This window comes from Marmota flaviventris, chromosome 3 (assembly GCF_047511675.1).
Source record: "Marmota flaviventris isolate mMarFla1 chromosome 3, mMarFla1.hap1, whole genome shotgun sequence".
Lineage (NCBI taxonomy): Eukaryota > Metazoa > Chordata > Mammalia > Rodentia > Sciuridae > Marmota > Marmota flaviventris.
Genome location: NC_092500.1, coordinates 3,162,552 through 3,178,282, shown reverse-complemented (window position 1 = coordinate 3,178,282; position 15,731 = coordinate 3,162,552). Strand labels below are relative to the sequence as shown.

Here is a 15,731-nt window from a genome sequence, read left to right as displayed (position 1 = left end):
GGCAGCAAGCTGACAGGAAGGCTGGCACTGTTATCACAGAAGAGCTCAGACACGGTGATCATGAAGGAGAGGGCAGCTGTGCAGGCTGGGAAGTGCAGGGTCTGGGTGCCAGCTTGTAGTGAGGGTTCCCACTGTGTCCTCGCAGGGCACATGGGAGGTGGAAGGGCAAGAGGAGACACGCTGTGCCCTCCCATGGCAGAGGACAGGAGAAGGAAGCCTGGGCAGTAGAGGGCCTTTCCAGGGGCTCCCATCCTCTCAGAGAGTGGAGCCTGGTGGTCTGCACACCACCCCAGGCCCACCTCCACCTGCTGCGTTAGAATTGAGTCCCAGCACGTGACTTTCTGGAGGCCACAGGAAAACTCAAACCACAGTGAAAGCCAGACAGAGCTTTAGACACTAAGAATTGGGGTTGAAATAAAAGGAGAGAAGGCCTTAGGCCATGTGAACCTAATGCAAGGAAACTAGCTTGCCCATAATTCATCAGAAAGTGTAGACCGCAAGACAGAGAGCTGTACGGAGACCAAGAGGGATGCTTCATAAGAGGGTCGATTTATTAAATGGGTAGACAAGCCCCAAATGTGTATCCAAATGTGCTTTATTACACACAGAGTAAACATTCACAGACAGAGAGAAAAGGACAAGTTCATGATCACTGAGATTTTAACACCCCTCCCGGAGCAATTGATATCATAGATTATAAAGATATGAAGATTTGATTAGCACTATCAACTGTCTGGATCTGACTGCTTTATAGATTGCTGTCTCCACCAACTGAAAATGTTCGTTCCTCTCAGGATACACGACACAGGCACCACGTGGACCATGTGCTAGGCCCAGAGAAGTCACAGCAGAGACCACAGTGTTGAAAAAGCCCAAAGTTCATCTGATGGAATGCTTTAAGAACTCAGTAGCATAAGATGTCCAGAAATCCTCAAATATTTAGAAATGTATGTGTGTACTTCTCAGTGACTTATGGATCAGAAAAATCATAAGCAAAATCAGAAAATATTTTGAACTCAGTGGTAATGACAGTTCGTATCAAAATTGTGTGATACAGGTAAAATAGTACTTGGGGGAAAATTCAGAGCTTTAAATGCGTGTATTAGAAAGTGAAAAGGTGTCAAAGCAGTGAGGGAAGCCCTACCTTAAGAAACTAGCAGGAGAGCTTGAGCCAGGTTCTGGGGTGCAGCTGGGCAGCAGAGGTTGGCCTCGCATGTCAGCCTCACACACATGCAGGCTCCAGAGCACAGTAGGAGAAGGACAGCCCTCTCGTGAGGGCGAAACAAACTAGAGCGTGACTGAGCAAGACAGGAGTCTTGAAAGCTTAACGCTAGTTTTATGAAAAGCAGAGGAAAGTGTCTTGGGAGAGGGGCTGTCACTACAGAGCTTGCAGATAGTAGACAGATAGCAAGGGGCATATGTGCAAGTGTGTGCCTATACATGCCAGAATATTCCTTGAAAGATGCAGCCTAATAAAACCAATTCAAGGAAACAGAAAGCTATGGTGTCCCTTGTTGGTTTAAAATATTAATTTGCAATAAAAAAAGCTGTCACACATGAAAATATTGGGGCCAGATGGCTTTCTGTGCTAGTGAACTTTAGCAGACTCTTTAAATTGATGCATTGTAATTGTACATAGTACTGGGCTAACCTGTTGGTACGTACTCATATGTGTACATAGTAAAATTTCCTTTAAAGAAGGAGCAGTGCCAGACCTCCAAGAACTCTTGGAGAGGGCTGGGTTGTGGTCAGTGGTAGAGCACTTGCCTAGCACAGGTGTGGGCCCGAGTTCGATCCTCAGCACCACATAAAAATAAATAAATAAAGCAAAGATATTGTGTCCAACTACCACTAAAAAATAAATATTAAAAAAAAGAAGAAGAACAACTCTTGGAGATAGGGGGAGGAGTCAGTGCTGCTTCACTCATATTTTAAGGTTCTATAACCCTGTTAGCGAAATCTTGTGAGACATTATGAGGGAAGGGAGCCAGGGGCCAGCAACTGTGAACAAAGAGTTCTTTAGAAATGTCACATAATTGATTTTCATTTCACCCCATGGATGATCTACTGGCTAAAGAGTAGCTTTCTTGTTATAGACAGAAAACTGGACCAAACACCTGAAATAAATATTCTCAGACATTGGCCAGTAGGCAGTGCAGACTGATCTGAGACAAGGGCAGTGAACTCAGTGAACTTTGTGGTTACCCAGGCTGCTGTGCATGAAGGGGCACCTGAGTGAACCTGGCACCTTCCTGAGTTGAGGAACTGGGAAGGGGAGTTTGGGAGGCTGAGCCGCCTGGAGCAGGGTCCTGTGCAGGAGGGAATCAAACGTAGGAAGAGCCCGGGCGCGCTCAGAGGGTGCCCTCGATCCTTGCCTGAGTGCTGATCTGCTCAGCAGCAAGGCTGTCCATGAGCTGGGGAAGCCACCATAATGTCCTCCGGGGACAGTTTCCAGAGCTGCAGAAACTGAGTGCTGGAGAGCACACGTGGGAGCCGGGAACCCCCCCCCCCCCCACTCCGCCCTCCCCTCCAGTGCCTCCAGCACTGTCCTGCAAGGTGAGAGCAGGTTGGCTGGCAAGGGAGAAGCAGTCACAGGCCCGTCCTGTTATGGTAGAGGTGATAAAGGTGGTACCTGGCACATCTGGCATTCAGCTGCAGAACAGGAGAGCATGGTCACGTCAAGAGAAGAATCCGTCACCACAATAAAACCGAACAGCACAGGAAGGGGCAGATAAAGATCTCAACCCGCACTACACAAAAGTTATAGAAGTTGCCAAAAAGCGTGCAGGAGAATCTGTTCAGTGATTGGTAGTCATCCCAGAATTGCCTGTTAAAGCCACAGTGTGATACCATTAACACTGACTAAAATGGCTGCAAGGAAACAGAGGGGCGGTGCTGTTTTGACCGAGTTATGGAGTAACTGAAACTTGGGGACATTGCTGGTGGGTAGCGTGAAGTGGAATAGCCACTCTGGAGAACCTTCCTGTGGCCTCCTCTCCTCTTTCTAAAAGGTACAAAGATGAAAGAACATACATCTGCCTCGTGGCCCAGCAGCTATACCCCTCGTGTTTGCCTGAGAGAAATGAAAGTGGTCCCATCAGCCGAATGTTCACAGCATCATCTTCAGGCTGAAAACCTGTAGCTAACTCAGATGTTAGGAATAGGCGAATGTGTGGCCATACTGTGGTACGTGTGTAGGGTAGAGTGCCGAGTCTGCTTCAAAGAATGAACCACTGATAACCTGCAACACGTGTGGCTTTGGCAGACACATTTTGAGCAGTGAGTAGGACTTACCCTGCATGAGTCAGGAGAGCAGGCAAGCTGACTTGTGTCAACGGGGGCCAGAAAGTGGTTAGCTCAGGGTGGGAGCAGGGGTCACTAGAAAGGCAGTTAGGAATATTCCAGTGGACAGGGTGACTTTAGTATTTCTATTGTATGCAGATTATACTTCAGTTTAACATGTCAACAGCTCCCCCAGCCAGCCACAGCCCACCTGCCTCCCACAGGCAGGGGACCATTGGCCTTTCTCTCCTGGCTCCTACTATGGAGCAGTCCCAAGGGAGCTTGTCAGGGTGGAGGGCAGCAGAAGCATGGACTCTGATCTCCAGGAGCTCCTGCTGTGCCTCAGGAGACGAGCCCCCGCTCAGGACACAGCCCTGCAGGTGGCAGGGGTCAGTTCCATGGGAGAGGGGGGAGGGCAGGAACCATCAGTGCCGTAGATCAGCTAGGATTGAGCCTGGGCCCAGAACGCTGGAGACTGAGAACCTGGTGAAGAGGGGTAGAACTTCCCTGAACTTCCCTGCTGTGGGAAGTTCATAGTTTTGTAGAGATAGGGGAGAGCGCCCGGTGCAGGGGAGTCTTCCTGGCCTTGACTCCCTTCCTTGATCCTCTCTGAGGCGAGTGGTGCTGCAGAAACTCTCAGTGCTTCTGCTCACTTTTCTCAATTATTCTCCTTTTACTTTGTAATTAGATGCATTTATTCTATACCCATGCGAAAAATACCTTTCTTTTCTATGGCAATACTGTATTCCAGGCTTTGGATATAATAGGATTTCAGTCGCATCCCTGCTAATGCTGCTTCTAATGCTGTCAGCATGACATTGCTCAAGTGACATCCTTGGGTATAGTCCTTGCATACTCTAGGAAATGTCCCTGTAGAGTAGGCGTCTTGGAGTAAAGGTGCTGCTCAAAGATTATAGACCTTCAAGAGTTGACCAACACAACTGGCCTACCAGTGTAGACACTGCCTGTAAAAGAGTGGCTGTTGACCCAGGGTGCTGTCGGTGATGGGTGTTGTCACTTACAGTCTTACCAATTTATGTCTGACAGATTTCTTGTTTGAATTTGTGGTTCTTTGGTCACCATCAAGGACAGTGTCTTTTTCTTGTTATGCTCTTTCGTCATTTCCATTTCCTTTCCTTTTTGTAGGGGCTTTTTTTTTTTATTTAACATGTGCTCTTTGTAAGTGCTTTTTGACTTTTTATACGCTGCTTGAATGTTTCAAACTTGTCATTTGTTGTTTTAACACTGTAGTGTCTTGCTGTACAGTCACTTTTGAACTTTTATATCCTTAGTTTGAGAATCTCTTCATAGATTGTGAGATTTGTGTCTTGCCTGGGAGTGCGTTTCCTGCCTGGGGGTGGCAAGATCACTCACATTTTCTTCTAGTATTGTTATCTTCCTTTACACAGACGTGGCCCTCCACATGGGCCTATTTAGGGTTTTACCCTGTTGCCCCACATCATCATTGCCATTCATTAATGTGTAGTCACAGGTATTGCACGCATCCTAGCCTTGCTCAAAAGACAGGTTAGTATTTCGTGATTTTTAAGTAATACTGGCACTTTAAAAAAAAATATGCTTGGGCTGGGGATGTGGCTCAAGCGGTAGCGCGCTCGCCTGGCATGCGTGCGGCCCGGGTTCGATACTCAGCACCACATACCAACAAAGATGTTGTGTCCGCTGAGAACTAAAAATAAATAAATAAACATTAAAAAGAAAGTATGCTTCGCATAATGGTTGCACCCCACCTCTTTTGCAAAAATATTTAGCATCAAATATGCAGCAATTATGCAGTGGAATACAGTAATCATTTAGAAATCAGTTTTTGTTTGGTAGGATTAGTGACCCAGTATCGTTTCTGAAAACAAATCCATCTTGGTGGAAGACCATTGGTCGGTGCCCCCTGACTCGTGGGTAGCGTGAAGTGGAATAGCCACTCTGGAGAACCTTCCTGTGGCCTCCTCTCCTCTTTCTAAAAGGTACAAAGATGAAAGAACATACATCTGCCTCGTGGCCCAGCAGGCAGATGGGGCTGAATGGCATCCGGTGCTCCTGCATGTGTAGGTATGGTTTTGAACGTTCATGCAGCTTCCTTGGCTTCTCCCAGAGTCCTGTAGTTATAGTTGCTGTAGCTCTGCCACAGAGTCCTTTATCTGCTACTCAAGGCTGCTCTCTTTCCTCTTTTTGGGAACTTTATTGGATGTTTTCATGTCCCTATTCTGCTTGGTGAACTTGGGATACACTTGTCAAGTTTCAGAATACGTGCAGCGAGTCCCACTGGAGTGTGAACTGGCTTGGCACAGACCGTTGGTTACGTTCTGGTTTGTAGCCTTCGAGCCGCCTGCCTGTCCGGCCTCCTGTGAGTTGTCTTGCTTTTTGCCCTGAATGTCTTGGCCTCCGTCTTTCTTGTACTGCTGCCCTCTACATTGGGCTTCTCAAGGAGACCGCTGTGGACTGCAGGTCTTGTCTAGTTGCCGTTTCTGCAGAGAGACCTCCTGACCTTCCTGACCATGTGCAATGGCCCACGTACCACCTCCTCTGCCCGTTCTTCTGGCAGTCGTGTGGTTCTGAGCTCACACTTGCTCCGTCCTGGGGAAGAAGGTGAGCTCTGAGCACAGGCTGCCCAGCATAAGGCCTCCCAGGCTGCGGGCCGAGTTAGGTGTCACCTGGTGCTCCTCTGGCCCAGGGCCTGTGTGCTGCAAATGCTCCATCTCCCTGAGCCTGGCGATGTCCCCGTGTGTGACTCTGCGTGAGGCCTGGTGTTGTTAGGTCTTAGGCTGCTGCACCTTGCAGAGGGCAGTCTGGCAGATATTCTGTGTCAAAAACCTTTGCTTGACTCAGAGCTGTGTCTCTCATGGGTGTCGGTGCCAGCTTCCCTAACTCCTGTTTTTTCACAAGGGCCTGTGTGGTTCTGTCAAGCTCATGCCCATGACACTTCCATTTCTCCTGCTGCCCACAGAGGAAAGCTGTCAACTTGGGAAATTCCTTGTGTCTGGCACCTACTGAACTCAGACTTCTACATCTTGGCTTCTCGAGGTTCTGCCTCCTTCTCTTTGTTGGCCTTGTCCTCAGGCTGATCAGGTCCTAGCTGTTGCAGCAGTCCTGGGCCTTAGTCTGAGCCCAGCAGCTTTCAGAGGAAGGCAGAGGGGTTGCTTCCAGAGACTTGCCAAGGGCAAGGGAAGCTTCCTTGGAAGCCCCTGGTGAAAATACCTTCTGCCCAGGGCTTGGATGGGGTGCCAGGCCATCGTGGAATCTGCCCCTGCTGAGGGTGGCTTGGCGCCACAGCAGGTGCTAATCAGGGGCACCTTTGGAGCAGGGTTGGGTGGGCTCAGCTTGTCCTGGGTGGGGGGAGTAGTGGTCACTGCACAGCTGGTGTTCTTCTAGGAAGGTGGTGAGTGGCCCCTGGCTGGAAGTCACGGGTATCCAGTTAGAAATGACGACTTTCCCCATCAGGCAGCTTCAGCTCCCAGGTGAAGCAGCAGGACTTCTTATGTTGAACCACCTTCATTCTTAGAGTAAATCCTGCCTATGTGTATTATTCTTTGGATAGCCTGCTGTGTTTTGATCTGCTAAGATTTTTATTTTGATCTTTTTATCCGTATTCACAAGTGAGGTTTGTCTGTGTTACAAAGTCTTTTTAAGAATGGGAGTTAAAGCAGTGGAAAGATCCTGGTATTGAAGGTGACTTAGTTCCTGTGTGCCCTTGGTCAAGTCACTTAACCTCTCTGAGGCTACTACAGTGGTGCACAGCGCTAGGTAACTCAGGCTGCTCTAGGATTGAATAAGATAATATATGTGACACCTCTCTTTAAACATTAAAGCTTCAACCAAGTTAGAACTTCGTTTCATGCTGTATATTCAAGATTTTGGCTTCTTGAGAGTTGCTTCTAATGAGGCGACAGATTCAGAGAACATTAATAAATGAGTTCTCTGTGCTTTCTTCATAATCCACAATCAGACAACCAGGGCTGTGCAAAGGGAGAGGCACTGGGAACATGATTGGTAAACACTATGTTATTGGTGTTCAGATATTAGGCTCCTGTTTTTCATAGTGTCCTTAGTGAATAGGGGAAGATTTGGTATTTTCTGAGATTGCTCTGAATGCACATCATTGCTGGAACTGCCACCCAATTATTTGGTACCTACTTTACTTAGACTTTAGTAATTGGGAAAAGATGAGATGCCAGGACGTTGTATTTTGTTGATTATATTGCCCAAATCTTCTGTAATCGATTCTTTTATTACTAGTGTTAATCCCTAGCTCTGAGCTGTTAGGAGAAGACCTTAATGGAATATTGCTAACTTAAATGGAGGAAGCAATTGTGTTGGACTCTGTGGAGTTGGACAGGTGTGAATCACCTGCACATTGACCCCCTGCTCTGGCTGTTCAGGGCATGTGAAAGGGGCATCATGTGGATGCAGAACTGGCATGTCTGTTGCCCTCACCTGTGGCCCTGAGTGCTCTGTCCTGGCTGAGGCCCCTGTTTCTGGCCTGACTCTGGCCCCACTCCTGCTCCTGACTCTCCTCATCTGTGAGTGTTGTAGAAGCGTCTCTGGTGAGGGTCAGTCTGTTCTGGCTGTGTACAGTATGGCTATGCCTTTTTAATGCTATGCGAAAACAAGCTTATCTCCAAGAAGCAAATTCTATCAAAACCATACTAAGAAAGCCACTGTGTGCAGGTGCCTAAAAGTGAGAGGTGGGGTGCTACAGGGCAGGGAGAGGAGACAGGGAGCCCTCTAAGGGGATCAGCTTGGGGTGAGGTGGGGCTGGGGAAGGGGGCGAGGAGAGGTAGGAGGCTGGTGTGCAGGTCTTCAATGACCATACAGTGGGAGGACGGGCCTGTCCTGTCCAGGGCAGCTCCAGGGATGCTCAGGTGTGACTTGCAAACACATCCTCTTCAGGACATGAGTGCATAAAAGTGGCGTGTGTGTGTGACCAAGAACAGTGGTGACACCCTTGCTCTGGCATGTCGAGAACAGCAGTGCCCTGAGCTCCTCCCTCCCAGGGCTGCTCCTGCTCCGGTTCCGGGCTCCCTGCCCTGTGCACACAGGTGGGATAGTTAAGCACGGGGAGGTCTTGACCCTTTGTAAACCCTGTTTTTCCTTGTTCCTTTTTTTTTGTCAACAGAGGAATTACGGAAGCTGAGCTGGTCCGGAATCCCTAAGCCAGTTCGTCCAATTACGTGGAAGCTTCTCTCAGTAAGTCTCTGCCGCCCGCCTGCTCAGCCACTTCGTCTCCTCCCGAGGCACACTGCCCAGCTGGCCGAAGCATGGCCCTCACGTGTCCACCACAGGCCTGCTGCAGCTGTACATGGCATAGGGCTTTGCTCTGCTAGGTGGTATTGTCCAGCCCTTGCCCAATCTGAAGGTTGAGTTGACCAGGCTGGCAGGACGCGAGGAGGGAATGGCAGTATGTCTTTTCTCTGATTTTCATTTTGTAAAAATTCATCATCATCTGCTCCATCATGCGATGTGGCGAATCATCTGTGGTGCAGATGATTCAGCTCTGAGAACTCTAAACAGCAGTGGGTTTCCCCGAGTGTTTCCTTTTAAGTGTTAGTAATGCTATTAGCCCCCCCACCCCACCCCAACTCCAAGCCGATGTTAGGAGGAGTTCATGTTCTGGAGCGAAGACTGGTGTCCCACCCTCAGCTGGCTCCATGGTGCCCGAGCTGAGGCCCTTCTGCAACAGTCGGACTGCTCGTCCTTCTCCGGCTCAAGGCAGCAAGTCGGTGTGTGCGGGGCCCTGCCCAGAGCTTCAGAGCAGTTTCCAATCAGCTTCCTTCTGTTTTCCTTTTTTATTGTTTTTGGAGATAAGTCAGTAGGGAACTCTAAGTGTCTACTCTAAATTGGGTCTGACTTTCAGTGTTTAAAAGACTCTTTCTTGCTAATGAGTCTTAATAAATTTGCAGCTTAGTACCTCATAATCCTAAATGCAGATGCAGCTCTGAACAGTGAATATTTATTGATTAAATATTCTCTTGCAATTAAAATTAGACCTGCTGTGATTGCTTATATTTTTGTTTTGTCTTTTTTATTTGAAGGTGTATATCCAGTTTTCCAAATACCTTCCAAGAGAGGTTATCAGCTCTTCAGATTAGTTTGTGGCAAGTTCTTATGAAACCACCTTGAACATCCTTATTGCCACTTAGTGTTTATCAAGGACATGCTCCCTGGGGGGTGTCATGGGAGTTGTTGTATACTGCATTGTCCTTTAGCTCTGTGCGGGTTGTGGTTTGATTCCCTGATACTTTGAGCTGTGCACTGGGCATCAGTCGGCAGAGGAGCAGCAGCAGCAGATGTCGGTGGTCGCACCCTGTCAGTAGGTGTGGGAGGGCAGTAGATGTGGGGGTCTGTCCACGGAAATCTGGGCAGTGTAGACCAAAGAAAACCTAGGTTTTCGTAGGCACAGCTACTTAACTGTCACTGATTCGGACACAGCTTCCACTAGGAGAAAGTCGGGGTGCACCCTCGTGGTGGGGCAGATCCAGTGCAGCCTGGGGTGACGGGTTGTTGGATGTGTAGGACTCAAGTGACTGTCAAGAGCAGGGGATCCGGTGGTGGGTCAGTGTGAGTGCGTAGGGCCAGCCTCCTGGGCAAGGAGACATCACAGCGCAAGCTCTGAGGCCACTGCAGGTTTGCAGAAATGTGCAGGGAGGGAAGACTCATTGGCAGAAGGGACAGAGATGGACAGGATAGTTCTCAGGCCTCTTTTGGGCCTGAAGTGACAGCTGAGAACAAGGTAGGTGTCAGGTTGGGAAGGGGCATGGTTCTAGAGGAGCACAGGCTCTCAAGAATGTAGGCAAGGCTTCTGGGACAGTGGGGTGCCTATGTGGCATCTCAGAGGCATGCCAGTGTGGCTTGGGTGAGGGAGACAGGGAGCTCATGAGACTTAGGGGTGTGGTTAGGTGGACAGCGAAGGCTGAGGCAAGCTGCCCAGTTCAGGTACCAGCAGGAGGCAAGGTGATGGGATCCAGGATAGTGGAACTTAGAGGAGGCGAAGTGCATCATTGTCCCCCAAATCCTGAAGGTTGCCTGGGCTTCATCCTGAAGGATTTGAGCCCGGAGTAATGAGGCTGTTTCTGGAAGGTGAAGCCTTGGAATGTCCTTTCATTGATTCATCCAGTCGTTTGATGGAGATTTGCTGAGGTCTGGATGTCCGGGAACTGGGTTGGGTGCTGGGGAATATCAGGAGGGAAAAAGATCAAGTCCTGGCTGCCCTGGGGCCTGTAGAGCAGAGCAGGAGTGCCACCATTTTGTTCCTCAGGCTGGCCCAAAGTCTTCCTGCACAGAAGGGTGTCCCTTCCTGCAGGACCTATTTCTGTGTCCGTAGCACACTGCTCGACCTGCATCTGCTCCTTTATTCCTTTATTGAGTGCTCAATGCATGCCAGACTAGACACACATGGGCTCCCACAGAAACAGAATACAGTCCCCTGGGCCCTGAGCAGGTGATGCCCTCACCACGCAGTCTGGACTAGTGTGTGGCAGCGGGGAGCTGTGTTGGGGGCAAGGGGAGGCTGCTCCCTACTGGGTCTTGGGAGGGGTTAGAGTTCGGACAGGTCCACTGAGGAGGGCTGAGAAGGGAGTCGAGTAGCTGAAGGCCTCAGTTGTGGTCTTAACAGAATGGAACAAGAGGCCCAGTGTGTTGGTTGTGCCTCTGCTGAGAATGAGTCCCAGGTGCAGTGTGCTGCCTGGATTCAGGTGCCCTGGAAGGGAGCCCACCCTGTGGCTGAGGGGTGCTTGTTAGCTGTGGCAGTGGGCAGGTGGAGGGGATCAGAACTGTTGCAGTGTTGATCAGGAACCTCCTCTGACCTTCCCATAGGCACAGTCAGACTAAGCACCATTTGGGGCCTGTGAACGATGTTAGTTACTCCTGATTTAGCAAGCGGCTCTCACATATCTGCCTGAAAGGGCTCTTGCAGATTTGGGATCACAAGGATATTTTGGAGAGTTCTGGGGGGAGAACCTAGCAAACAAATCGAATCTGTAGAAGTCTAGAGAATGGGTCTTTCCCAGGCAATCTGTCTCTTGGTCATTCCCTGAATCCCAAGGATTCAGCCTAGCTTCCTGTTTCCCTGGGAGCTGTCATAGACCCTGTCATCTGGGTTATGAAACAGTGGAATCTGGGTTAGGTCCAGGTGTCAGGTATGCACCAACTCCTGCGTGCTGTGAGCTAGGTGTCTGCAGTGCACCTGCCCCAGAGTGGGCAAGCGTCAGGTCTGGGAGAACTTGGTAGGTTCTTGACCTGTGGTTCTTCTATTCTGTTTGCATGTCAGTATTACCTAGGAGCATAGGAAACACTGATACCTAGGCTCCCAGGGCTGCTCACGTGTCCAGGGTTAGAGACCACTGTTCCAGGCACCCAGACTCCACCGAGGAAGACAGGACCAGAGCGCATGAGCTGGCTGAGAGCTGGGCTCTGTCAGCCACGTGGCCCCACTGAGGACAGCATACACTAGGTCTGTGATGCCTGGCTGAGGGCCAGGCTGGGCGGTGCAGGAGTGTTTGGGGGAGCAGGGGTAGGTGAGTGAGACTGGCTGGGAGCCCTGCGCAGGTTGTCTGGATGGCCATTGAGTGGGTGGGGTGGCATCGGTCAATCCCAAGCACTCAGTCCTGCTCTTCCATGGGGCCCTTCCATGGGACAGGGCTGTGCTGGGAGGGCCAGGGCACTGGCCAGAGGCTCTGCATGCCCAGGTGGCAGCGGTCAACCCCAAGCACTCAGTCCTGCCAGGACTTAGAGCTGAAGGGGCACATGGAGTCAAGAAGAATCATGAAGAAGTTACATATGTCCACTTCAGAAAGGTAGGGGACCAAAGCTGTATTGGACTATGACCTCCTTCGAGGCCTGACATACGAATGACCTTTGCTCATCATGTCTGCCTTGGTCATTAGCACCATCCTGGTATTCATGGAGGAGCGCAGTTTTATTGAATCAATGGAAATGTGGCTTCAGCAGAGAATGCATGGCTTCTGTATTTTTAAGGAAGTCACAGGTGTGCTCTGTCTGGAGCATGCCACTGAATCTCCAAAGCTTCAGTCATGCTGTTTAGTGTTTGAATCCCATGCAAGCAGTGTAGCACCTTTTCACACACTAGTGCTGTAGAGAATCATATTTTTTCTCTTTTTAAATGTTTCAGAAACATTTAACAGAAAAGTAATTAAGCATTTAACATTTATACTATTGAGTGTGATAGTTATAAATGACAAGTGCAGCTCCATGTCATCTTACCTCCTTTCTGTATGTTGAGGCAGGTTTGCACATGGACATGGTGGGAGGGGACAAGTGGATTTTTGTGTCCCTGGAACAATTTAGGATATAAGTGTGTGCATGCATTGTTTTACATTTATGATTAGTGTTTTTATAGCATGGTAATACAGCAATTAAGTTTTCTGTAGTTCTGTCATTTAGAATTCATTGCATACTCAAATATATTTCATTTGCATAATTTCTAGTCTGCCTTAATTATGGAGAGGCTCAACTTGCTCATGTATGTTCCTTCAGGAATGGGCTGTCAGGAGGATGTGGAGTTTGTTGCCTGTGCTCTCATGATAATGCACTTGCCTTTCAGAATCTGTGTTTTCGAAGTCAAGTTAGAATTTGGGGCACAGGAAGTGGTTCTCAGAGTGTTTGCTCACATCCTCTGTGGATCATCTGCACCCCACTCCCCATAACTACCCGGTGGCCTATGACTTGCCCCACAGGCGACCCTAGCTGAGCACAGGGGCTGGGCTCTGGCCTGTTCATGTGGCCTCCTAAGCTGAGAGGAGTGGGGATGACCTTCTACCTGAGAAGGACTGAAGGAGGACTGAGTCGCGCCATGTGGCCAGGCGCCCCTTAGTTAGCTGTGGCCTTGTGGTACAGGCAGGGAGCAGGGGTCTTAGGTAACTGTTGCTCTCAGAGAGAGGCTGCAGACCTGAAATAGCGTGAGGGGAAGATGGCTGTGGGTGAAGGCTGAGGCCCAGGACTGCCATCTGTGACATTACAAAGGAGCATCTGCCACCAGCTCTGCCAATGCCCCACCCTCACCATTTGGGGCCCTTCCATGGGGCAGGGCTGTGCTGGGCAGGTCAGGGCACTGCCCAGGGGCTCTGCATGCCCAGGACTGTGGGGACCAGTGGGTGATACTTGGGCGGCTGGTGTAGATGCTGTCCTGGCGCTGTTGTGACGCACTGCACTCTTTGTGGTGCTGCTGACCCCTCTCTGTCAGCACAGAGCTGCCAGGTGGGAAGGCTTGCGCCTCCCCAGGTGAGGGTATAGAGCACTCCCCTCTATGGCCTAGGGGAGCTTCCTTGGTGCCGGGCTGTCCTGCTGTGCCATCACCACAACCTGCAGCAGGGCTCCGTGGGAACAGTGCATCAAGAACCTTGAGGGCACCCATAGCCCTTTGAGTGCCAATTTGCTTGCAGGAGTGTTCTCAGGAGACAGCGTTGCTGATGTGGACACTGGACTGCTGGAAGTAATGAGCGAGATTTGAGCCTGGCCTGGGCCGGGCTGTGGGGTTACTGTCTTGGAGCAGGGTGGTCTTGCTGTCTCAGCCTGGGTCAGGGGGCCCGCCCACAGCTTGCATCACTGTCACTGCAGCAGAATAGCTGCCATGCACAGTGTCCCTTTAGTGTCTCATGTATAGAAGTAGTGGGCTGTGGTGGCCGGCCCTGTTGTGGAAAAGCCACCCTGATTTTAAAGTGAACTCTGTGAGCCAGGAGTGTTGGTTTGGTAAAAGGAAATTTTCCTGCAGTGGACATGAAAAGGACTAATCGTAAAGATTAATAAATTGAGCGTCGTTAGCCCGAGGAACTTTCTTCATCAGAAGACGTCACTGAGGACAGGGTGAAAGGCACACCACAGGGAGGGGGAGAGGACGCTTTCTGCAGGGCTCGCCTGCAGACTGGGACCAGGGCCTAGAGAGCCAAAAGAAGCGGTGGCCCAGCAGGAAGGGGACTGCACCTGTCCATGCACTGCACAGGCCAGCCACACCAGTCCTCTGGGAAGTGCAGGTTCACTCTGCCTGCTAATAGAGATGGCTGCAGACCGCCACAGCGGCTCATGTGAGAAAGCTGGGCAACCCCAGGCGCTGGCAGGGACATGGGACAGTGGGAAATCCCACATTTCTGAGGGGAGTGTGACCCTTCAGAGGTGTGCAAACCTCATAGTTCTGCTCCCAGCTGCGTACTCAATAAAAGTGCATGGTCTGCGCCGTGAAAGACGGGCATGAGCCTGTGCCAGCAAGAACTGGAAATCCTCCAGCGTTCGCTAACGTCACTGGGTTTAGTCCCCAGGGTGGTGGCAACAGTAGTGCGAAGATGTGCACTGGTTCCTCTCACAGCTGCCTCAGGCTTTTAAACCTAACTGAGAAGAAACAGCCAGGCAGAAACAGTGTTCTCCATGTGAGGAGCAGACAGGCAGCGAGTGGGAGGCTCTGGGGTGCTGGCAGGGCAGCGGCCTGGCTTTTACCTGGGGGCATCGCGCAGGTGCACTTAGTGGTGGTGATTTGTGCATGTTTGTAATTGTGTGTGGTATACTCCTGGGTCAGGGAACAGTGTTCTGGCCCACAGTGGACTATGTAGAGGACAGTGGTTTTGTGAACTCAAGTTCCCTGGAGCCATGGAAGCATGTCAGTTTGTGCAGGCACATGCTGTGATGTGTGCACTGGGACAAATCACCTAACAACGCACTTTCCATGAGATACATATTTGAAAAACACCTTGTGTGGAGTATCTCTGTTAAGCACCGCACGGTTGTATTTTAATAGAAACAAGTTTGAGTGGTGTGACCCAGCTGTTGTTAAAACAAGTGTGTGTGAGTATCTAGTTCATGATACAGAAAAGATGCTGGGGGAAAGGCCTAAGGAACCTGAAAGGAATGTGACCTTACATAATCCAAGAGATGTGGCTGGATTCTAGCTCTGGCCTTATTATCATCAAAGCCTGGCAATTCTGTGTTCTGTTGTCCTTCAGGTCAGCTTTTCTTGGTGGACCCACAGCTCATGGTTTTCCTTGTGATCGCAGGGAGGCTGCCACAGCTCCAGACTGTGCACATTCACTTGGACTCAGAGTAGCAGTAAATAGCCTGGGATTGGCTATTATACCTGTGTTAGGTCACCTCTCTACCTCTGAGTCTCTCTGTCACTATGGCCAGTGGATTGGTGAAGCTGTGTAGTTCATTCCAGCCCAGACCTATCTTGATGGAACTGGATTCCCACCCGAACGTGCGGGTGGTAAACAGGGAAATGTGGTTCCTAGAGCATTGTCACACTGTGTGAATAAGGCACCAGGAGATGTTCAGCAGGTAATATGAGCTGTCTGTGCAGAGTGGCATGCACTCTGTGGCTGTTTCTCTGTGAAGTCATGCTGTGAAGGCTGGTGTGTTTTCCTTGGGGCTGGTGCAGCCTGGCATTGGCTCTGAGGATGCTTTGTGCTGGTGCGGATGAGCTCTGAGTGAGCAGTTTC

The 15,731-nt window shown here is 50.1% G+C and overlaps 1 protein-coding gene across 6 annotated transcripts in view; it reads left to right on the top strand.

Annotated features, from left to right (window-relative positions):
* Positions 1–15,731, top strand: part of Tbc1d22a (TBC1 domain family member 22A) — a 315,829-nt gene that overhangs the window by 95,300 nt on the left and 204,798 nt on the right. For all 6 annotated transcript variants that reach the window (XM_027954562.2, XM_027954560.2, XM_027954561.2 and 3 more), the window contains exon 5: positions 8,411–8,481. In XM_027954562.2, the coding sequence (XP_027810363.2) occupies positions 8,411–8,481 (71 nt within the window). The remainder of the gene's footprint in view (positions 1–8,410; positions 8,482–15,731) is intronic.